The following is a 23283-nucleotide window of genomic DNA, read 5'->3' as shown; positions in this document are numbered from 1 at the left end:
TGTATATGAAACGCACTATATGAATAAAGCTGTCTTGCCTTGCCTGGCAAAAAAAAAACAAACAAAAAAAAAAAACATCCTATCATTTTAGAAAATTGGCTGGCTAAGTCCACCTATATTCATTCAACAAACCACAGAATTTGAGGAAAAAAAAATAAAATAAAAATTGAATGCCACAAACTGTACCTGAATCTCTTAAGAGTTAATGACGGGAACGTGCGAAGGGAGTGGGCGAAAAACTGGCTGATGAAAAGTGCTAAAACCAAAACGACAGGTGCCAAGACAATCACTTGTTCTGGCGAGGTAATCAGCCACATTTAGCGGATATTATTCAATTCATCATCCTGATAAGGAACATCCTCGTGATATCATCTGATATACTCATCAGATCGGAACGAGTGGGGAAAACCAAATCCAATAATGGTAGGGCACGTCGAAATTTGCGACATAATTGGGATATTTAACATGACATTTGGTGATTATTTCGAGGGTATGTTCTGGTTGAATGTAAGTGATCTCAAACTGAGGGCGGTGACGGTTATACGTCAAGCTTAAACCAGCTTTCAAGTGCATCTGCATCCTTTCTCCATATTCACATGGAGCGCTAACAGTGCTAATGCGAGAGCAGCTGCACGTATAACAGGAGCCACTTTTGAGCCCCCAGGATTATCCAAATGTGCTCAAGCCTGATAAGTGGCTTAATGCAACATCTCCGTTGGACTTTGTTATTTTTTATTTATTTTTTATTTTTTTGCTGCTTCTGAGGCTGAGACCCAGGCATACACAACAAGCACCGCTTATAAAGTTCGCCAAATGGAGCTTTTCGGGATTACCTCACCGTGCAAACGCGGCCGTTTCCAATCGGGCAGGGATACCTAATGTAATATAATACATCGTCGCTGTCCTGTGAAAAACACGTCCATTTTTTTCATTTGTTTTTAAGTGAATGGTGTTTCCGCGTTGCAGACATCAAATTAACAGGATTTTAGTTTTTTTAAATTCCAGTAGTTATTTTAGTCAGTGGTTAACGTGGTTTTAGCGATATTGAAATGCAACTTAAAACTAGGGATGGACCGATTCTCGGCCGGGCCGATTATCGGCACCGATATTTGGCTTTTTGGCGAATATCGGCATCTGCCTTTTTTTAAAACTCTGCTGGCCGATAATAAATCAATTTAAAACTGTGGAAATCTAAACAAAGATATGTGAAAGATTAGAATTTCTGTCATTTTGAAATTTTCATTGACTGTAGAAAACTACACGGAGCCATTTTTTAAGTTTTTCTTTATCCTTTTTAAGACATGCTGACAATCCTGGGTGCTCCCTGAACTTTTTGCTCAAATTTTATCACAGAGATGTAATGTTGTCAAAAATGTCTTGTAATAATGATTTCTTTTTAAAAAATCATCATTATGCAAACCTGAAACATTGTTCTATAAACACGTTTAAAGACAGTACAACAAAGTTAAGAGTCAATTTTAGACTCTAGATTTTGATGCCAATATTTTCCTTTTCACTTAAAATGAATATCGGCCCCAAATATCGGTTATCGGCCTCCTCGACTACTAGTAATCGGTATCGGCCCTGAAAGAAAGCATATCGGTCTATCGTACTATTCTACTCATACGTTGGAGCCGGTGTGTTGAAATAAGACACAAGTGGTCCACTTTGGAGATTCCGCTATGCTTTTTATGCGTTTTCTTCCATAAGAAAATACACTAATCACTTCAGAAATCAAACCTGGGCCCCACATGGCTGAAAGGAAAATTGAATATGCAAATGACACGTTACTGATAAGAGATGAAAATCACGGCGGTTTCCTTACAGGGATGATGAATAGCAGCTTTAATGTCGAGCGAGCGGCACTTTATGCCGCTGAAGCCGAGCCGCGCGGCGTCGCGGCTTTGAGCTTTAGCGCGCCGCTACTCGTGCTTTAATGCTGAGTAATGTCCTGGAGGGTTTAGTGCAGCTTGTTTTCTCAGTGCTGCACTCAGAGCTTAAGACGGGTAATGCGCCGAATTGTGGGGGGAAATGTGCCAAGTCAACCTGGTGACTGGACAAGAGGCGCCTACTGTCGATTTTGCGCCGCAGAAGGTGACTCTCATTGTGCGCGAATGGGTCAAAGCTAATTATCTCTGGCTGTAAAAATAGATTGAACGCAGAGCCGTTCGCTGTCTGCTAATGCTCCTCCACGAGGCTTAGCGCTTCAGAGACAGCGTGACGGCAAGTGGGTCGACTCCACTCCCCAAAACGCAAAAGCGGCGCGCTCTTGCACTCACCTCCGCCCGACGCAACTCCCAACTAGGTCAAGGTAGCGCAGATGAACATGAAAGCCTCCGGGGGTTAAGTCGTTACGCTGGAAAATAAACACGCTCCCAAAAGCGGGCGAGTGATGGTTTAATCCAAACTAATTCTTTCCCAGTTGCCAAGGCCACCGGAGGAGGCTGCAGCCTTCAAAAAGATTCAGTTTTATTGCAATTATGTATTAAAAAAAAAAAAAAAAAAAAAAAAAAAGGGAACACTGGCATTAGCAAAATGACAACGTGTGAAAATAGTGCTGAATGTTTTATTGTGAGCGCTTCACGCTATTGATTTCGCGGCGTATAGAAAGGAAGCCCTCTCCGCAACACGAGACAAAAAATAAAAATAAATAAAGACACTTGAAGGGAACTGGCCTTTTTAGAAGTGGATGGTGCTTTAGAAGCGCAGTTGTGTGTTGTTTACGTCCGTGTAGACGCCGCACACTAAAGCAACACATTGTAGTGCCAGTTTGTATTGTTTTCACACCTTTAAAAGCTAAATTGTTATACCGAACCCACGCGCGCATCCATTATCCGCCTAACACACACACACACACAAAAACCATTGCTCAAAGCAGTCTTGCATTTTTCATTTTGAATGAGGGTGATTAAAAAGGACAGATGAGAGGATGGATTTGGAAATGAATGATGAAAGTTAACCCATATGGCAGTTTCGGAAAGGTAAAAGGTGGCACGGCGCTGTTCAAACAGCGGTGGGTGCGTATGCGCAGGACTCAAGTGCTCTTTAGCTCGGTTGAGTAAATGACGGCAGCCCCCCCCCCCCCCCCACCGAGGTCTACGGGCCCGGCAGATCAATGGACACAAGACGGGCAAATCAACAGCGTTTGTTTGAAAGAGTGCGCCGGAGCCAATGGCGGGCCCCGCCGCTTCTACCGCGCTACAAGTACTTACCGTTCACACAACCACCTGATTGCGACTTTTCAGACTTTGGGGGTGCACCGCGAGTCACTGTTTGGAGCTAATGTGTTGTTTTCCATTACAAAAGGACAGGGATTGCCAAATTGGGAGTACGATCGCCCTCAGGGGGGGGATGGGCGTGAGATTGAAAGTGTCACGGCGGTCGGAGTGCAATGACTACAAAACTGGCGGGATGAAGAGTAAATCATCGGATGCGTCTACACAAATGATCGCGCCAGTGCTGGGATGCTCCAACTGTGGTGCGAAGGTGGTGCGCACAATTAAGTGGTAAAATAATTAAAGATCTACAGACAACTCTGGCTGAAAACAGTTCATTTGTGAGAGTAAAAAAATCATAGCGGACTGGAGGTGGTGCGCTAGCGGTTTCGAGACAGCGTAAAGCTTAAACTTTTTGGACAAAGTCAACAAACAAGTCGGTTAAAGTGGAAATCAACCCAAACATATTTTTTTCAAGATGTTCTATGCAAGCCCACCAGTCTATAAGAGTCAATCCACTCGTTTTCAGCCATCTCCGGGGGCGGCCATTTTGTCACTTCTGTCGACTGAAAATGACATCACAACCACCCAGGGCTCACGGAATGACCAATCACAGCTCGCCTGTTTTATAAAGCTGAGTCGTGATCGGTCGTTACCTCAGCCCTGAGCAGTTGTGATGTCATTTTCAGTCGACAGAAGTGACAAAATGGCCGCCCCCAGAAATGGCTAAAAATGAGTGGATTGTCTCTTATTCCACAAAGGCAATATTTATCAGAATGCCTTGTTTCAATTAGTGGGCTTGCATAGGAAATATTCTTGAAAAAAAAATAAAATAAAAAAAAATAAAATCTTCCACTTTAAAAAGTGTTAACCGGGACATGGATTCTAACACGGCGGTTCGAGCTTCCTCTATGGAGTATTAGAGCAATGGCGGCCTGGTCTAAAAATATATTTACAGGCCAAACTCACTGAAATGGGGATATTGATTGGTGGGACAAGTCCGATGAAACAACAACAAAGAGGTGTGTTAAACTGGATGGGGTGCGCCTGCCGTGTCACAATGTCGAAGTGGGTGCGCGGCTTACATTTTTTGGGTGCTCTTGGAATTCAAGAAGGGCACAAACAAGTCGAAATAAAACGTTTTTTCCAGGACAGATATCTCAAACTGTGGCGCAAATTCCCTCCAGGGGGTGCGCGGGAGTAAAAATGAATTGGCAACCTGGTATGAAAAAAAAATTACATTTCTAGCCCAAACTGGCAGAAATTGGGGGAAATTGGATTGTTGGGACACAAAATCTGAAGTGGCAAAAGATTGGTGCGGAACTCGAGGGGGTGCGCCAGCTTTTTGAGATTTTGGTCACCCGCCATGTATGCTACAAAAGAAAGCTTGAAAAAAAATCACCTTTTTCCCGATGAGCTTCTTCCTGAGGAACTCGCGGGCTTCGAACATGTAGGGGATGTCGTAGAGCGGACGGAATCGCTTGTCTTTGTCCTTGTTCTTCTCCTGAATGGAGGGGGCAAAAAAAGGTCATGAATGAAGAGAATAATACGAGCGAGTAAACTCGGCTGCGCGTACTCTCGCCTGCCGCACACGACAACAACTCGCCGCAAAACAGTCGCCCACACTCTGACAACAGGCGCCACAAATAGAAGCCATTTGCATTTTGAAAAGGAGGCCGAGGTTCGCTGCGTAAGAAGACAGACGCATGCGCTCGGTGACAGGCGCGCTTTTTTGGAGAGGCGGGATTAAAAACAACAACCCAAAAAACCGGAAGAATCAAAGAAATGACAACGGTGCTGTTGGAGAATAAAGACATGAGCTCATGAGGACAATAAACGCCTGGTAAACAACTTCCTGGTTTTTTTTGTTGTTGTTTTTTTTGGTTTCTAGGAACTTTGCCATTGTTTCGTCTCACAAAGAGAAACCCCAGCGTCGTCCAATCAACACACAAGCCTTTGGATAATTATTCATTCCGTTTCGTTCATGTGGGAACAACATGATGAAGATTTCAATAACGTCCCTTAATATCGCTATAAAAGAGCGTAATTAAGAGGACTGCCAAGGAAATGTAGTTCTCATCATTACTTATTAATTTGACTTGAATTCATGTTTATTTCATACTTTTATTGCAGTTTAATGAAATCTCACACATTAGAGATGAAAAATATATTTTATATTTGAAACATCAGGTCAAAGCCACCTTGCCACGTGCTGTCAACTGAAAATGACATCACGGTTGCTCGGGGCTCAGGTAACGACCAATCACCTGTTCTCTGAGTTTGGTCAGGTGATGTTCGCAAGCTGAGCCGTGATTGGTCACCACCTGGGCCATGAGGCACTGATGTCATTTTCAGTCAACAGGGAGTGACAAAATGGCCGCTCCCTGAGATGTATTAAAAAAAAAAAAAAAAAAAAATCGATTTAATTTTCCTGCTTACTTCATATTCCACAAATGCAATATTAATCAGGATAGAATAAAGAAAATATTATTCATAACTCAGCATGAATATTCCAGGGGTCAGCTTGACCTGGAGAAGGTTTACTTATCTGAAAGCGCCCAAAACCAAAAGATCCCAATAAATATATCTCTTTATTACCGGTAACTCCATTACGAACCATTTCCTTGAATACAGTAATAACACTCGATTATCTGTAATATCTTACGATTTAATGTGGATAATTCCCTTTTTTTTTCCCCCCTACATTTTCTTTAATTCACTTGCTTGAAAAAGGGTTGTTTTGACCCGCTACATAACTGGTGGGTTGATAAAAGGAGAACTGCCTAGCTCTGAAAATATTTTATTTAATTTTTTTTTTTTTTTTTTTATGGAAATTCCTCCTTTTAGGGCAGCACATTTAATTACAGCCTTCCAGATGACTGTGTGCATCCTGAGGCGGCTGGACAGAGAGAATTCCAAACAAGCGGCTAACAAACAGTAAAAAGAATGGACGGGGGGGGGAAAAAAAAAAAAAAAAACCTGAAGAATCATTTCTGGACTAATAAGCTGTTTCGCGGCGAAAAGGCAGCTCGTGTCACCGAGGGCTGTAAATGTCAGCACTCTAAGCCAATTAGGCGCAGGGAGCCAGAGATGGGAGGGAGGGCTGGGGGGGGGGGCACGGGGGGGGGCTGACAAAAGGTAGCACTTCTCCATCTTTTAGAAGGTTAATGGCGAGTGGCGCGAGGGGGTTGGCGACGGGGGCGACGGCGGAGGTAGAAGACGAAAATGAGACGGGGCGGAGAGAGGCGAACGCTTGGATAAAGATGTCGCCATGTATGCAGCCTGCTTATTATTAGTAGATGTAGTGATGCCAAGATCAGGACGGTGTTTCAAATAAATGACGTCAGGATGCCAAAAAAGTACCTTAAAAGCCTTCCTTTTTCTTCTTCAAGCAAGCAACAACAACCCAAAGTAACATTTATCGCTGCCACAATAAGCCACATGCTGCTTCACCCAAATGCTTCGAGACATTTGCAACCCCGCCCAAAAAAAAAGGGAGCAATCCTTTGCCGGCTCCGACAACGAGCCCGGACGGGAGATAAAAGTGACAAGGGTGGCGAGGTGAAATTACCGTGACGAGACTAAGTTTGAGCGCATCACCCGTAAACTGCGCTAATGCCGCCCGGGGAAGGAGAGGGAAGGCCGGCAGGGGAGCGCGGGAGGGCGGCGGCGGCAGGGGCAGGGGCGGCGTCACGGCTCGTGTGTCTCAAAGCGTGACCCAGTAACAGCAGTTTGCGCTGGCTGTCCCGCGGGGGAAGCTCTCATTCTATTTGGGGTAAATTCCCTTCGTCCCAAATTAGCCGCCACTGCTCAGGAATGGTCTTTGACTCCCGTGGAGAGGCATGACGCTGGCTGGATGCTACAGCTGCGATGTGTGCAAGCTCTCGGAACGTCAAAGGCGGAGAGGCATGACTCAGGGAGGACTGACGTTAGGAGGAGAATGTGCACGTTTTTAATCCCTTTTCAGTTCCCTTATTTCCGAGCCCTTTTAGATCCATCGAATGAATCAAAGGTGGAATTTGCCTCTAAGCTAGGCAAAAAGAATGAAATATAGAATAGAAATCCCACAGAAAAACATTGGAAATGCCATTTATGTTCGGATTTCAATACCAACTATGAACTTAACTCCTCCCTTCACAAACGACAATATAACGATACTCAAAGGCATGTATTATTTATCCTCTGCGAAGAATGGCAAATGTCAGCCAGACATTTTCAGACCCTCTTTTAACTTAATGTTTGAAAAAAATAGAAAAAAAATATCAAAAATAAATTCCTGGGATTGAATGGCTGCACTTTGAAAAGATGAGTAAATCCGTCAATGGCAGTGAATGAGTTAACAGTCAAATGAAAGCAAAGCCCGACATGGAAAAAAAAAAAAAGTGCTGCAAAATGTCAACTGATTCACGATACTGAAATAATATACCGGTACTCTGTATGGTTGATAAACTGTTTTACCTTCTATTTCATGACGTCATTGCCGTTTTAAAGCGTAATAAAGCACGCCATTTCAAAAATAAAAAAAACACCAGTGACGTATGGTAGCCCATTAACATGCAATGCATTGTCAGCTAATGCTAACGGGCAGTGACAACAACAACAAAAAAAATCGCGCACCAGTGACTCAGGACTTGGGCAGCCCCCGCTTCCTCCCCCCCATCCAGTGTCATCTTCGTCCCAAATTAAGGGGTCAAGACATGTCACGCCAGGCTGGGGGTGCGCTGTGGGCGCACACATGTCGTGGCAGGATGCTCGAATTCGGAGGGATGGGGGGGGGGGGATGGAAACAAAGTGCATTTAGGGCGAAAATAAAACTGAAGCACGCTGGGTAAATTGGCTTGGTAGCTTCATGCTTTGTTATGCAGAGATCAAAAATTCTGCATGCTCATGACCTCTTCCACGGAGATTCTGACTTGTGTACGTCCATATGCATTTGTTCATATTAAGCATATTTGCATGAAATTTAGGCAAGAATCCACAGAATATTAAAAATGATCCAAAATAAAGCACATCTCAATTTGATAGCGTTTGTGTCTGCATGGTTACGTTAAAAAAAATGATCCAGATTGAAATTATTTCAGATGGCGTCAGATTGGGACAATTATATCGTCAATCTCAGCACTTTTTAAGAGCTATTTAAGGCCAATTCGACCAAATCGAAGAACTTGGTCAAACACCCTCAGACAATTTGCACCAATATATTTTATATACTACATACAAAGCCACTTTGCTATGATTTCTAGGCATTTTGTTCATTCTTCATACTAGAGATAGACCGATATGATTTGTTCAGGGCCGATACCGATTATTAGTAGTCAAGGGGGCCGATAACCGATATTTGGAGCCGATTCATTTTCAGTAAAAAGGAAAATACTGGCATCAAAAATAACAAGAATTTTTTGACAATATACATCTCTGTTATAAAATTTGAGCAAAGGGTTCTGGGAGCATCCAGGGTTGTCAGCATGTCTTAAAAAGGATAAATGAAAACTTAAAAAATAGCTCCATGTAGTTTTCTTTGGTAAATGAAAATTTCAAAATGACAGAAATGTTCAACTTTCACATATCTTTGTTTTGATTTCCACAGCTTTAAACTGATTTATCGGCCAGCAGAGTTTTAAAAAAGGCCGATGCCGATATTTGCCAAAAATCCAAATATCGGTGCCGATCGGTCCATCCTTACTTCATACGCACTCTGAACTATTATTTTACAAGTTAATTGGATACAAATGTGGCACTTTTGAAAGGATCAAGTGCAACTTAAAGGCTAATTGAGGCCCTTGTTTTAGATTCAAGAGGAATTGGAAGTTTCTTTTTCCCAGTGATATGTTGTTAAAGCCTTGTTGGCGGTCTAGAATGAGATGAGAAGAAATGTGCGGGCTTGGACTGGTTGGTCGAGTGTGAGCTTTACACAACATCCTTAACCCTACTTAAAAAGCTCACGGGTGCAAAAAACTGCAAGCAAGCGAGTGGGCAAGAGCTAACAATGAGTCACTCGTGTGGCACTGATGTCCCTCGTCGCTCTTTTTTTTTTTTACTCTGCTGCTACGAGTAAACCAACTTAAAAAAAAATAAAAAGAGGAAAAAAAAAAAGACAAAAGCGGGAAGAAGGGGAGGGAGAAAAACCTCCAACTGCCGAGCTGGAAATAACGGTGCCATTGCGATAATGGTGAGAGGAAACATGAGTGGTGCAGCCGTGTGCTTGTCTCATAACAATTACTGTAATCATCACAGGATGGAGGGGTGGAGAAGTGGGTGGCGGCAGTAGTGGGGGGGGGGGGTGCTTTAAAAGGAATCAAAAGGCAAGGTCGGAGGGGCTGTCACACTTCATCAGTGCGCCGCTAACATAGCGCTTGGCCTCGCTAACCCGGCTAAAGTGCACACAAAACACACTCGTTGAATGCTCGCAAGTTCACCCAAAAAAAATAAAAAAAATAAAAAATGAGTGGAAAGCAGACCACCGCCATGGCAAACTGTTAATAAACAAAAATGGTGGATTAGTTCGCAGGCCGTGGGCTGTGTTTACTCATAATAACTGGCACCACTGAGCGTGCCTTGGACTTAACAGCGAATTATTTCTTGTTGTTCTCAACTCATATTTATCACTTATCAAAAAAAAAAAAAAAAAAAAAAAAAAGCTCTAACAAAAAGATTTTGTGTTCATTTCTATTGCGCATTCTCGATTCAATTAGTTTCTCAAACGTCATTGCGACATGGCACACATTTGACATTGAATAAAAATAAAAATCTCAAACCCTGATAAAAACAGTGTGTTGAATTTACTCAATTTTATTCCCTCAAGAACTCGGGCGTTGCCTCCTTCAATCTTTCTGGATGAAAACATCGGCGGAGTGACTCAAATGCCACCTCTCGCATTTCCGTCCGTCCGCCTGTGCCAGCTCGCTGTCGACGGCGGCCAACGCGGTGTCAAAACGTGTCGAGCTGGCGGCCCGGCTTGAGAAACGCACCTGCCGCGACCTCTGCGACCCGCCGGCGAGCGTCCGTCAGCGCGGCGTCTAACGGGCCATAAACGTGTTGACGTTTACGAGGACGCTGCGCTTTCGGGTCGCGTCAAAGCTTTGGAGGGCTTACTGGCGACGATCTAAAACCGAGTCAACGATATATACGCCACGTGCGTCTATGAAACATCAGTAAAAAGCCACGTCGCTGTCAGATTGCTCTCGTCATCCGAGGGCTAACGAGCCATCGTGTCTCTGCGCTGCTGCCATGGCGACGGCAAGCCGAACCAACTGGACGGCGGGCGGGCGGCTCTCGCAAACAAAGCTCACCCTGCAGGATGCCAGTGAACAAAAAAAAGGAAAAAAAAATTAAATACATAAAAGTCGGCGCTGTGTTTGCTCCTGAACCTTTTAGAACAAGGAAGAGGAATCACAGCCATGTTTTTTTTTTTTTGTAAATCTTCTGAGAAGACATTTGAGTCCTTCTAGGCTGTGTGAGCTTTCGGGGCGACTTTTGGAGGGTCCACTGTAACTCAAGCAGGTTATCAGTGAGAGGATGTGTATAACTAACAAAACAAAAAAAAAAGGCCGTGTTAGAATGTGGATTATGAGAAGCAATGCGGTGACTCACTGAATGGGCTTTCATTTGCAGACAGAAACTCGACAACAAATAAGCAGACACTATTGTTGTTATTGGCAAGAGACATTTCAATATTTTTTTTGGCCTGGCCTTTTTATTGACGCATTTAATGTTGTTTTGTTTGGGGTTTTTTTTTTTGTTTTTTTTTTCGAGCCAGAGCAGCCCGGATGCGATGGAGAAGGTTGCCATGCGAGGTAACCAAGCAGTGTGTGTATAGCGTGCGTGTCTGTAGTTTTCATCTTGAGCTTCGCCGCGCTCTCTGCAATGCTGCAAACGCTGGGCGTGTGCCAGCAAGCGTCTTCGGGGGTGCCTCAGAGTTGTCACGGAGAGTTCCCACGGTCATTTGGACAAAGTTGCCGGGATGCTGAGAACACTCGCCATTAACCCTCCTATTATTTGTCCCGTTTGTTTTATGAGGAAAATTGTCATAGGTCAGTGTGAATCGTTTGATGTTGAGTTTAATTAATAAAAAAAAAAAAACGAAAGGAACAAAAAAAACTGGGCCATCGTAAAATTTTTTTTTTTTAAATATGTTAACTTCACAAAACCAGAAATGAAACGAAAGTCTGTTGGCCACAGTCATTTTGTGTGTTTCTTTACCCGTACCTCGCCCTCGATCCTTGGGGGTCTGATGCTGGACAGGTGGATGGTCTTGTACTCTCCCGAGTTCACCTTGACCACCATGGCGTCGGCGTTGACAACCTGCATCACCTGCAAAAGGCGCAGAATGGGGACGAGCGTTAAATGGGAAAAACACACAAATGTGATTTAGGAGGGGAAGGGGGACATCGTCGGCGAGGTTTGAAGGACGGAGCGAGGACGCGGCGTGATCCGGGGGGGGGGGGGGGGGGGGGGGGGGGGGGAGATTGAAAACACAAACAAGCCGTCAAAAGACCGCGAGAGCGTTACGTTGCTGTCGGGACCCCAAGCCGACGGTCATATTTCATGGAAAGATCTGCAAGTTTGGCTAAGGACGCCGATTGCCGGTCTAATTGTGTCGCCCGCTAAAATAAGTCGCCGGCTCAACACTTTTCACAATTACAGCCTGAATGGAATCGGGATGGCAAATTTGTCAATTCAGACACTTTTTGGCTAACACTTCAAGGCTAACTCCTTAGCATGGTGCCCTCCCCAGCACTAGCCTCAATTAAAATACAAGTTGGCTCCATTATTACACTTTGCGAGCAAGGGGGGGGTGGAGTTGGCGACGAAAATATCATCGTACTACTAGCGTGCCACATTAGCATAACTCACTGCGCAGGGGACTCGGGTGCCCGGCGACCAAATAACTTGAGTCACACAAGTCTGCTGGGGAAAATTATGCAAATCTCCCGAGATGAAAAGTCATCATTTAAAGTCATGAATACCAATGAAGTATACGGTATAAGAAAATTGTGCGTTCTATAAAAAAATAAATAAATAAATTAGCAAAGACCTCCCCATGCTTGGACAGATTGAGTTCAGCCCACGACGGAGGAGGAGGCGGCGGCGGCGCCCGAGAATGGAGGAGCTAATCACGTGACGCAAGCAGGTGGGTCAATACTTGCACCATGTGAGAAAATGCCCACCCTGTCATTGTCCACCCTGTTGTCAAGCTCACATATATTGCTTTCAGCATGTACATGGTCTGCTGGCAGTTTACTTTTACATGAGAGGGGGGAAAACATCGGATGGGAGCTTGTGAAGTGTGAAGCTCAATGATAAGGTGCCTTTGAGACTGCACTATGGTGATCTTCTTAACTCAGGTATGTGTGCGCGGAGGGGGTGGGGGGACGACGACGACATTGTAGGAGTGCTTATGTGCGTGTTTGTGTGAAAATAAACATTAAAAACACAAAATGCAGGCTCAACAGGAGCCTCATTTTTCGTTTGAATAATCAAGCCCAACAGCCAGCGGGGAGCAGGAATTAGACCGGGCCCACTTGCCGATAATACATCACATGCTTATCAGCGAGCCTACACAAGGTCACTGGGCGGCCCGCGCACGTAAATAAGGCATTTAGCGGCTAATTATGGAAAAGGGAGGGGGGGGGGGTGGAACGACAGATCAACGCCCTGAATGGTGGGAGAAAAGATGGAGGATGGCGCCGCGTCATCTGATATGACAAAGATGGGGGAGTTGTTCTGAGGGGTGGCGGGGGACATGGTGTGACTCATGGCCTCGGTCGGTGGGGCTTCCAGAGGTGGCACTCTACTGCCCCCTACTGCCCGCTGCCATGCAAGACATCTGCAGTGGCCAAGATCTGTCAGTGCACACACAGTGAGAAGGTGCTTTTAACCCGCAGGGTGGGGGAAGGAGAAAAAAAAAAAAAAGAAAAGAGGAATCGGGACTTGCGCATCTCTGGCAGCGTTTCCATCAAAACTGCCCGGAGAGGTGACTCGTCACCCAAACAAATATATTTAAAAAAAAAAAAAAAAAAAGTTGACGATGCCTCAGATAAATAAACAAGCAGTATGAGTTTTCCAGCCTGCAGCATATGGGAAAATTGCGGCGCGTAAATCATAGGAATGACGTGACTGGTGGAGCTAATTCGCTCCAGTTTGAGATGACTAAAAACAAATGCATGATTTCAATAAAAACAAAATAAAAATGTCAAGCTGTTGAAAGCCACTCCCTGGTGAATTTTAGTGTCCAACTAATCCTAACGCTGAAATCCGCTATTCATGCTAAAACATAATGGGTAATGGCATGGAAGGGCTAACAAATAGCATCTATGTAGCGGTGTGACAACACTTTCTGCAAAAACATATTTAAACACAAACGGCGCAGCAACACATGAAGACAGACAATATAACAATACTCAGAGCCTTACATTCTTTTATCCTCTGTGAAAAATGACATTCTAGCGCCCGACTGATATGGATTTTCTGAAGCAGATGGCAATTTTTGGCAGGAAAAAAAAATACAGTATAAAGGTAAAAACAATTAGCAAACAGTCAATTATTTTGGCTGATGCCAGAAGGGCCAATGTCAGCCGATTAATCGATCTGGCCCTAAATGTTTCGATGGCTTAGCCACAAGTTGAGAAGCTCTTCTTTATTTTTGTCTGCATGGCTATGTTATATTAACCCCCAGTGGCCAAATCGCACACCGCAGATGAGCAGCAAAAAAAATTAGCACAATGCACAGAATGTTTGATTCTTCATACACTATTTAATTATGTCATGACTAAATGTTCATTAATTCATTTATTAATAAAAGTATAATGTTAGTGCATTTTTTTTTTTAATTAGACAAAATATTCCACATCTTTTGAGGGGAAAGCTGGAAGAGTGTAACTGGCTATTGTGCTTTTTTTTCTGCAGACCAAGGTGAGCAGTTTTACTTTATTTTAATTCCATTTACTGTAAATGGTACAGTGATTTCCACTTTATACTTGTCAGCCAGTTGCAGAAAGTTAATATGACACTTTGGCTTTAACCAGCGATGACAAAAGAGAAAAGTGATGATAAATCCACACTTGCTCTCCATGAAGTATCTAAGTCTTCAAAGGGTGAGTAGTTTTACTGTATTCTTCCATTTTATACTTATTGAAATGCTATTTGTACCATTGCCTGTATAGTTAATAAATGTTATGAGGGAGGAAAATGAGGCAGGTGTAATCTCCCCAGCCATGAAAGGTAAGTAAAAAGCCTTTTACGCCACATCATTTTCACTCTATCACCTTGGAATTTTTTTTTTTTTTTTTTTTTTTTTTTTTTTACTGGGGGCGAGGAGGACTATTGGGACATGGCCTACATCCAGTCTCAAATAAAAAAAAAATGAAGAGGCGTCAGCAGGATTGACTTGTGCGCCACTTTATCTAGCCATCAGTCAGGTAATAGGAAGTGAAAAGCAGAGGGGAAGGAGACAGATGGACGTGCACTAGGGACAGACTGTGTATATCTAGCGATTAGTATGCTTTTTTTTTTTTTCCTTTCTCCATAATAGTTATTACAAGGTAAATAATTTGATAAAAATAATACAAATTATTGATTTAAAAAAAAAACACCCAAAAAACAGGTATGGAGTGATAGCTGAGAACATTACAATATGATTAAACAATTTGATTAGTGAATTTAAAAAAAATTAAATTAAAATATATATTTTTTTTAAGTAAAATCATTTTATACAGCTCAAAACATAACGTCAAATATTTCCCGGCACATCCCAGCCCCTCTTTTTGGGAGATCTGAGAGACAATATAAATGCTTCATTCCACCTCTTTTTGTGTGCATTCATTAAGCGAGCTCCCTTGATCGCCAGCTTTTATGTAAGCCTCGGGCAAGCCGTGAATTTAATCAGATAGTAAAAAAAAAAAAAAAACTGGGGGGGGGGAGACTTTGGGGACGTTTAATATTTTTCTACTCTGCTGCTTGAGAAAAATGAACCCAGTGAAGGCAGAAATGGAGGCCGAGATGATGTGGAAATGTATAACGTGATCTTACACCGACTGCGTTGTCCGTCTGACTCCATTTGAGGTAATATGTGCTGACAAGTAGAAGGGAGTGTAGTCTGCATTGAGGACACTTTCCTCTCCCCCCTCCGAGGCCCCGGCCAATAACCTCCAAAGCTAATATGTGGCTGGCTTTTAGCATCATGAGCCAGCGAATTTGGGCCTAATTGGACGGGGGACCGTTTCAAGGTGGCCGGTGTGGACGTCAGGCTTTGTTTATGGCAACAGAAGAAAAAAAAAAAAAAGGATCAGGGGAGCGCCGTGGGCTCGGCTTTTATTCGTTTTTACCTTGGTGTGGGTTCAAAAAGGTAAGCGAGGCTCATGTTTGAAATGGGGCGCTGCTGCGGCGTCAGCCTTTAGGATGGGGTGGGGGGGCGGTGGATGGGAGAGCAACGGAAGACTTCAAGGCCAAAACCTTGTCGCGTCTCGAGTCGGATTGCTAACAGGGTTATATTAGTTTGCGATTTGTCATTATAGTTTTTTTTGTTTTTTTTTTAAACCGCTTTAATGAGTTTTTACGGCAAGTTTATATTTATGATTAGTTTTCGTATTATTCTGAGTGTTTTTTTTTTTTAAATGGCATGTAAATTGCACATTTTTAAAAAAAAGGACACCAAGTATTGTGTAATAAAGGAAAATCAAATTAAAATTCTCAAACAATTGATCTCAAGACTGAAAGTACGTATGCCGTCGACAAAAATGGGTGAAAATAGTTAGGTGGGATCCATTTTTGTGGGCGTATTTCATTCAAAATCGATAGCCGTGATGCTGAGTAGCAGGAGGAAGTTTGCGTGCAGATTAATTTCCGCCCATTAAACTGTCTAGTCAGCGCAGCCGTTTTTTATTTTATTTTTTAATTCCGTCACTCATCACATGCTCTTCAACCTTTGAAAGGCAGTTTGGAAAGATTACCACTGTCGCTAGCTTTTGTTAAGCATTGAGGACCGATTTTCCTGAAACGTATCGCTTTTGTCGGATGCGAGGATTCCAGCCGACGGCGACAGAATGCTGAACGCCTCACCTTGGCAACAAATTGTCTGTCCTTCTGGTCCAAATTGGCTGTGGGCGCCACGTAGTCCTTCCAGATCCGCACTTTACGCTCTTTAGCCGATCTGGACACACAAAAAAAAAAAAAAAAAAGACACGTGTAAGAGGACGGACAAAATCACATAAATTGCTATAAAAGAAGCCGTAGTCATTTCAACAGACTGAGAATCTTTTGCAGCGCGCCTTAAAAAAATGTGTGTTTTATTTTTTTAATACCGTTCAGCAGCTCTGAGTTTCTCGGCACCCTGCGTGTAGACGGCCATGGACCAGTCCACGCAACGGGCAAAGCCTTCCTTGAGCAGCAGTTCTGTGATGTTGCCATTCTGGTGGGGTGGGGGGGGGAGACAGTGGAAAGAATGTGACTTGATGTGTATGTTGGCGGCGGCGCCACCAGGCTGCGTTTGCTCATCTCTTACCGGGTGCAAGATGGTTCCGAGGATGACCTGGTTGGGGCAACTCTCCAAGATGATCTGCACGTCGCGCTGCAGCAGTCGCGACTCGGTGAAGAACTTTGCCTCGGCGGCGAAGGGCTCTGGTGACTCTGTGCCGTCTGCTTCTCGCTTGAACGTGGGGCACTGCGGGAAGCAAAAAAAAAAAAAATATATATATATATATGTATATGTTAATAATCTCGTATTTGCTGCGGCAGTCTTTTGGAGCACTCGTCTTTAGATGTCACCTTGTCGGGATACAAACAAGCACTTCAGCAGCCAGCCTGGTAAGTAACGTCGTATCTTAGAGTGGCAGATGAGCCAGATTATCTCAAGTGGTCACAGCTTCGTAAAAAAATGAGATTGATGGCGAAATGTTGCCAAGCGGATATGACACGGCGGCGGAACAAATAGAGACAAACGAGCGACAGAAGTGCGCAGTTGCTCTTTTATTGCCTCTTTTTTTTATATACTGTATATATCTTCCCCATAACAAGCCTCAGACGAGCAGTTTTTTTTTTTTTTTTGTGAGTGAAGTGCATTGGTTGGTACGATGTTACCTTGACGCCAGACAGCATGACAGTGACCAGGTAGTAGTCGGGCAGCAGGAGGGCACGCACGACACTGCCGTCACGCACATGCTCGATGATGGCTGGCGGGGGGAGAGGACAGTGGCAGGGTTATAAATTTTCTTTACGGATAATGTTGTAGTTTTTTACGACGGCATTTCATGGGGGGGAAAAAAAACCCATCAGTATTCAAAGTAAATCAAACAAATTGGATAGAATTGTTTTGTTTTTTTTAAACATTAAAAATGCTTACAAAAATAATAAATGTAAATAAGTAAACAATACTCTATTTTAAAAGATATATTGTTAAATATTGATAAATGTTGACTAGTCTTAATTTATTAAGTCATGATTCTCAAAGTAGTCAGCAGGCTCCCTCTCATGGTAGACAGAAGAATCTCGGTCTCAGTACTGTTCAGTTGTATTTAACTTTTTGGTACAATACATTTGACATAATTTAATTTTAAAAAAAAATCATTCTGTTGAATAAATTAAACTAAATTAAAATATTGACTAAAAAAGGACTGGGAACGAAAAAAAACATACAAGCAATATATTAATTTATATAGGTAAAAAAGTAAACATCAATTTGAAAAATTTCGCACTAGACCTGGCCACTTAAATATTAAAAAGTAAGAGAAGTCCCTCGTGTGAGGCTCGATAAAATGATTACTAATAAATGAATATGAATTGAAGAATAAATGCATTTAATGAAACAGCACTGCTAATAAGCAGGCTAAAATGGGCTAAAGCTCGTGTTTAATAAGGCCTCATGGTTTGCATGCATTAGAAAGCTAGCATGATGAGAGTCACCTGTGCGTAAGTCAATTTGCACTTAAGTGCCACTTTAAGAGTAGAGAGGAAGAGCGAGGAGGGGGAGGGGGGCAACGAAGAGGGCTCTTTTCTTGCTCGTTAGCTGGCCGGCTTGCAGGCTGGTGAAATGAGCTGAGCACAGCTGTTAGCAGCACTGAGCGCCACTTGTAACCTTTGAAGGTTGATTTGGCGGGCGCCGTTACATGACAGCCCCCAACCCGCAAAGCCCCCTGCCCCACCCCCGAAAGCGGATCTCCCGAGTCGGACAACCCGCGAGGATGTCGGGGTGTGCCGCTGTCGCATACCATTGATGGGCTTCTGGTGCAGGGAGTCCACAAAGTTGCGGGGGTTCTCGATCGTGTACTTGAGGTCACGGATGGTGTGTGCGCTGCTGCCTTCGCTCCACATGCCCTTCCTGGACGCTTTGGCCTGGTCCTCCAGCTCACACAGTCGGACCTGGTCCAGACTGGAAGGAGAATTTGTGTGAAATTAGTGCGCACTCGCAAGACATTTTGGACACAGGGTGAGGGGTGCAAAACAGCTCATTACTACTCTGTCCTACAAGGAATAAAAACACACAAAAAATTACTAAACTAAATGTATACATTTATGGACATAAATGTCATAAATTCAACATTTAATTAAAAAAAACTACAACAAAACAATTAGGAAGTATAAACAATAAAATAAAAAAATAGAATCAAATCATTTAAATTCAAATATAATCATAAGCTGAATAAACAGTCAGAAAAATTAAATTGTATTAAAAAAACAAAGAAAAACATGCTTTAATAGAATAAATATGATTCATAGGATACATTTTAAAATTGTATAAGATGGCGTGGAACATTTATAAATAAAATATATAAATATATAACACATACAGTAAAAATTATGTGTATACAATAAAAAAAAAAAAAAAAGAAAATGTACAAAATCCACTAAAAATACAACATGGAAACATTAAGAAAAAAAAACATTTACAAGGAAAGACAGTTAATGCAGAATAATGTCAACTTCCTGCGCCTCATTTCTTGTCGTTTTCACGGAACCACACAACTGACAAAGGGCTGCCTTGAACTTCACTGCACTGCATCCCATTTGGAGCCCTTCCTAATATGTTTCTAATCACCAAGGCCAAATTGGACCATTTACATGCACGGGCGCGCCAAATATCCAAAATGACCAGTGACTACTTCGACCGAAACACATGTTGGCCTCCACTGTCCAATGCCATCATCGTAATCTTCATTATCTTCCCATAACCATCAGTGGACAAAGTCACACTGTATAATGGCTAACGGAGCCAGGAGGGGAGGGGAGGGGGCCGTGTTTCCTCAGTGACTGAAGGTCTATGCGGGGGCCTTTGAAAAACAGAGCATTGCTGCCACCATGAGGCCACCGCCGGCACTATCCTCAGTCTCAACTTTGAACAGTTTTTTTTCTTCTTTTTTTCTTTTTCTGCTAAGACAGCATTTGTCATGCGATCGCTGCTTGACTGTTCTTTTTATGTCATGCGAGTGCCCGACACACCATAGTTGCCTGCCAGCTACTGCTGGGCCCGAACGTGCCAATTACAAACCAGAGAAGCCGGTGTCGCCCCGTGGTTATGCAACGTCCTGAAATATAGGTTCTCTTTCAAGCACTTTCACAGGCTTGATCCTTAAAACGCCGGGTTTAAACTTGGAGAAACGGCTTACTTGTTGCCTCTGATTCCTTCCCGCCGCACCATGGCGAAGCCCTCGTTTACCAACGACTCGGCGATGTTCTCGCCCGTAATGTCTGCACAAGAAAGAAAAGGAGACAAATGCAAACAGAGTGGCACCTTGCCTTCAAAGGAATTATCCACATTCCAGCCCCCAAAACACATAATTCTACTTGGTACTTTCTTTTTTTTTTTTTTTTAATAAAGAAAACTAACACTGTATTGTAAAATACAGAAAAATAAGAAGAGAATATCAAAAAAATAAATAAAAAAAGAACAGGTTCTAGAAAGTGCTACGTGTTCCAAGCTAGGCTCACGTTAGCGTGCGTTTTTACTGCGCTCATTTCTAGCCATGTATCATAACATTCCAAATCTACCAGACCATTTTACATCACCCGCTATTTCGACCTGGTTTTGACAGCGGAAACGCAGCTAGCGTACTGACCTTTTCCCAGGTAGACCATGCCGTACTCGCGGCCCAATGGGGTCTTGATCTCGACGGTGAAGCACACCTCTTTGCCAATCAGCTTCTTGCGCAGGAACTCTCTGGCTTGGAAGGCCCACGCCTGCGACACACCAGGCAGGACGAGGGAACATGAGAAGATGGAGAAGCTAACGCTATTTATTGAGCCATTTTAAGAACCATGAAAAGGGACTGCCTCCCTCACACAGCCTCTTTAATTGCTTTTAATCTTTTGATGATATGATGTCATTTTTTACCGTCGTGTTTATAAATGTTATCGCGCATAGTGACATTATTGCACCGAAGCTTGATTTGAAGAAAATCATGAATGCAATGGAAATCACAAAATTGCTATTGACTCTTGCCTTAAAATCGTTTTATTTTGCATTCATTATCATTTCTCTGATTACTCTTGTTTTACTTGCCTTATTCAATGCTTAACTTTACATGCAGGGTTTTATTTGACAGTTTTACTTCATCTTAGTTTCATCACACAGTGAACTTGCTTTACTTGCCTTTTGTTAACTTCCCTTTAAAAGGATGCTAAAATGTCAACTTGCCTGAACAAAACAAGAACGGTTTTACAAAGTTGGCATCGGTTTTTGACCCTGTTGCATTTGGAACGACTGCTTTGAAGTGAGAACAATTCGGAAGTCAATCAGCGTGGGTTGACTGTAATTGGACGAACGAGACAAGCACTGCGGCTCGAATTCCATTAGCCGCCACGCCCCGAATGAGAGCGTCAGCTCGGCAGACATGGAAAACAAAGGCGCACACAAAATCAACACACCTCATCGGGGGTGTCCTTGGTGTCGGGCTGGCTCTGGGCGGCTCGCCTGGCCATGGCGCCCGCTCGGATGTTGCTGAGGTTGATCTGGCGCTCTGGAGGCGGGCCGCCACGAGGCTGACCACGCACGATGATGGCGCACCCCGAAAGAACCTGGAGAAAAACACCACAGTCATAATAACCATGAAAATGGTGAGAGAGGATGGATACAGAGCTGTCAATTTTCCGCCTGTTGCTTTGGTGACAACCAGTCCAAGGGAGATGTTGGCTTTTGACAGCCACGGCATTGGAGCGGATCTGTGCAAATAACTAATCTGCACTACTTTTAAAAAAAACAAAAAAAACATCACAGCAGCTGACAAAAATGCACGCTCCTGTCATCTCCATCATGTAGGTGGTCATCTCATCTGTTTTAGATCAGTCTTTTCCTAGCCTTGGCATTACGACAGTATCAAACATGTTTGATATTATCACAAGTAAATGAGCTCGAACAAAACAGGAAACTGGAAACTTTGCAAACAATCACGAGAGCAGCATGGACAAAGGGGGAAACACAGAAAAAATGAAAGAACATGGCCCATCCAGAAAGAGACGCGGATAGTAGAGCTGTGGTCAGAAGAGCCTGTTCGTTGTAGCTCCTCCATTTTGTCATTTCGACCAAGAGCATGATGGGAAATATTTTCATTGTGGGGTGGAAAAAAAATGCCTAAAGTATCTAGTTGTTGTCTTGTAATAGTGATCTTGAAAAATTCAGTCTTTGTAAAACCTCAGTTTAAGTCTGTGATCAAAACTTCTACAACTTGTCTTTAAACGTGAGCAGGTGTGAGGTCATTTTCCATTGGTCTTTATCAAATCTTAATCATTTTAGCAGTAAAAAAAAAAAAATAAAAATAAAAAATAAAATAAATAAATGAATAAAATGCAAGCATGTACCAGTAAATGTATGACGGAGATGGGGGCTTGAAAACAGTAGCTACGTGTCAGTCTAGTGGAGGGGGCCAGCTATGGAAGAGGGGGTCCGAACAAACCAACCAAGTATTGTTCCACGATAAAAACCGCACTGTAAACAATACCCGAGCAGGATAAGTAAAAGAAAAGCAACCCGCTTCGCTTTTTAGCAACTAACAAGCAAACGTGGCTAACTCTAACACTATTCCAAAGTTCAAAGTTCACCCCCAGTCGTTTCAGTCAATACTCCGAAGGCGTAAAGCCCTCCACTCGCCCCCCAGCTAGCCGCCAGTTAGCTGGGAACGCGCACATCTGCCGCAGCTGGAGCAACGAGCACGCAATTATAAATAGTTGGTTAGTTAGTTATATAGTTGGCTTTCCGCTTTGAAAATCCCACACAGCGGCGGCCGAAGTTGCCTGTCACTCGCCACGTCGTGCGTTCTCAAGTTGAGAATCACTTCACGCTTGTTCCAAACGTCATTTGGCAGCAGCTCGTTAGCAGCGGGCTAATATTAGCTGCTGGCTCCAGCGCACGTCGGATGACAAACTGACAGCACCTGCGTTGTATAAATATTAATTCGCTGATGCCGCAGCTAAATGCTGAATGTAATTCCACTGCATCCAAGTCGCGGAAGCTAGCTGGCTAACTAGCGCCCACACATGAGGAGGGCTCTTACCATCTTAACTATCCCTCGCTGGAGCCCAGCGGAGGGAGCGGAGGATGTCTGAGCAGTAGCCGAAACAGATGCCATATCCAGCGGTTGAGAGGTTTATGTGTCGCCGTAAGACAGAAAGGGGTAAACCGGGTAAAAGGAAGCTGGGACACTGGAGGAGTGACTGCTCTACAGAAAGCCAAGAGAAAAAGGCTTGCGCGTTGGTCAACACACACGTCGTACCGGAAGAAGACTGTGTCACGCACGCACAACGTCACTTAGCTACCCAGGCTAACTTCCGATTATGAATGAATGGGAGTGAACGGGGGACGCGCAAGGCAATCGAATGAAGCACTACCGGGTCAGTGCGTGAGACACGTCAGCATAGCTTTAAGCGATGCTCAATTTCGGATTATTATTTTTAAAAACAATGTTATTTTCAATTTGCTCTTCTGAATACATAATTATGATCCCAAAAGTTTTTTTTTTTCCCATTTACGAACTATATTTTCTTGTGTGACGTCTGAGCTGCCACAGATTTGTCTCGTTCATATTGAAGCAAAAAATATCAAATACATATGGTATAAAAATATAGTTTGTAACATTGATGATAAGAT

General features: G+C 43.3%; 1 protein-coding gene across 1 annotated transcript in view; it reads right to left on the bottom strand.

The window, feature by feature from the left end:
* Nucleotides 1-22947, bottom strand: part of snd1 (staphylococcal nuclease and tudor domain containing 1) — a 105820-nt gene extending 82873 nt beyond the window's left edge. The window contains 11 exon segments of the mRNA XM_086022063.1: nt 4618-4719; nt 11421-11525; nt 16272-16362; nt 16514-16620; nt 16714-16872; nt 17289-17380; nt 18416-18576; nt 19811-19892; nt 20261-20381; nt 21069-21218; nt 22691-22947. Coding sequence (XP_085878189.1) covers nt 4618-4719; nt 11421-11525; nt 16272-16362; nt 16514-16620; nt 16714-16872; nt 17289-17380; nt 18416-18576; nt 19811-19892; nt 20261-20381; nt 21069-21218; nt 22691-22765 — 1245 coding nt within the window. The 5' untranslated portion in view covers nt 22766-22947.
* Between the last annotated feature and the right edge of the window lie 336 nt (nt 22948-23283).

The sequence above is a fragment of the Filicampus tigris genome, chromosome 22, assembly GCF_054856515.1.
Source record: "Filicampus tigris isolate MCC_2025a chromosome 22, RoL_Ftig_1.0, whole genome shotgun sequence".
In the NCBI taxonomy this organism is placed as follows: Eukaryota; Metazoa; Chordata; class Actinopteri; order Syngnathiformes; family Syngnathidae; genus Filicampus; species Filicampus tigris.
Note: the sequence above shows the minus strand (reverse complement) of the source record. Positions and strands in the feature narration are given on the sequence as shown.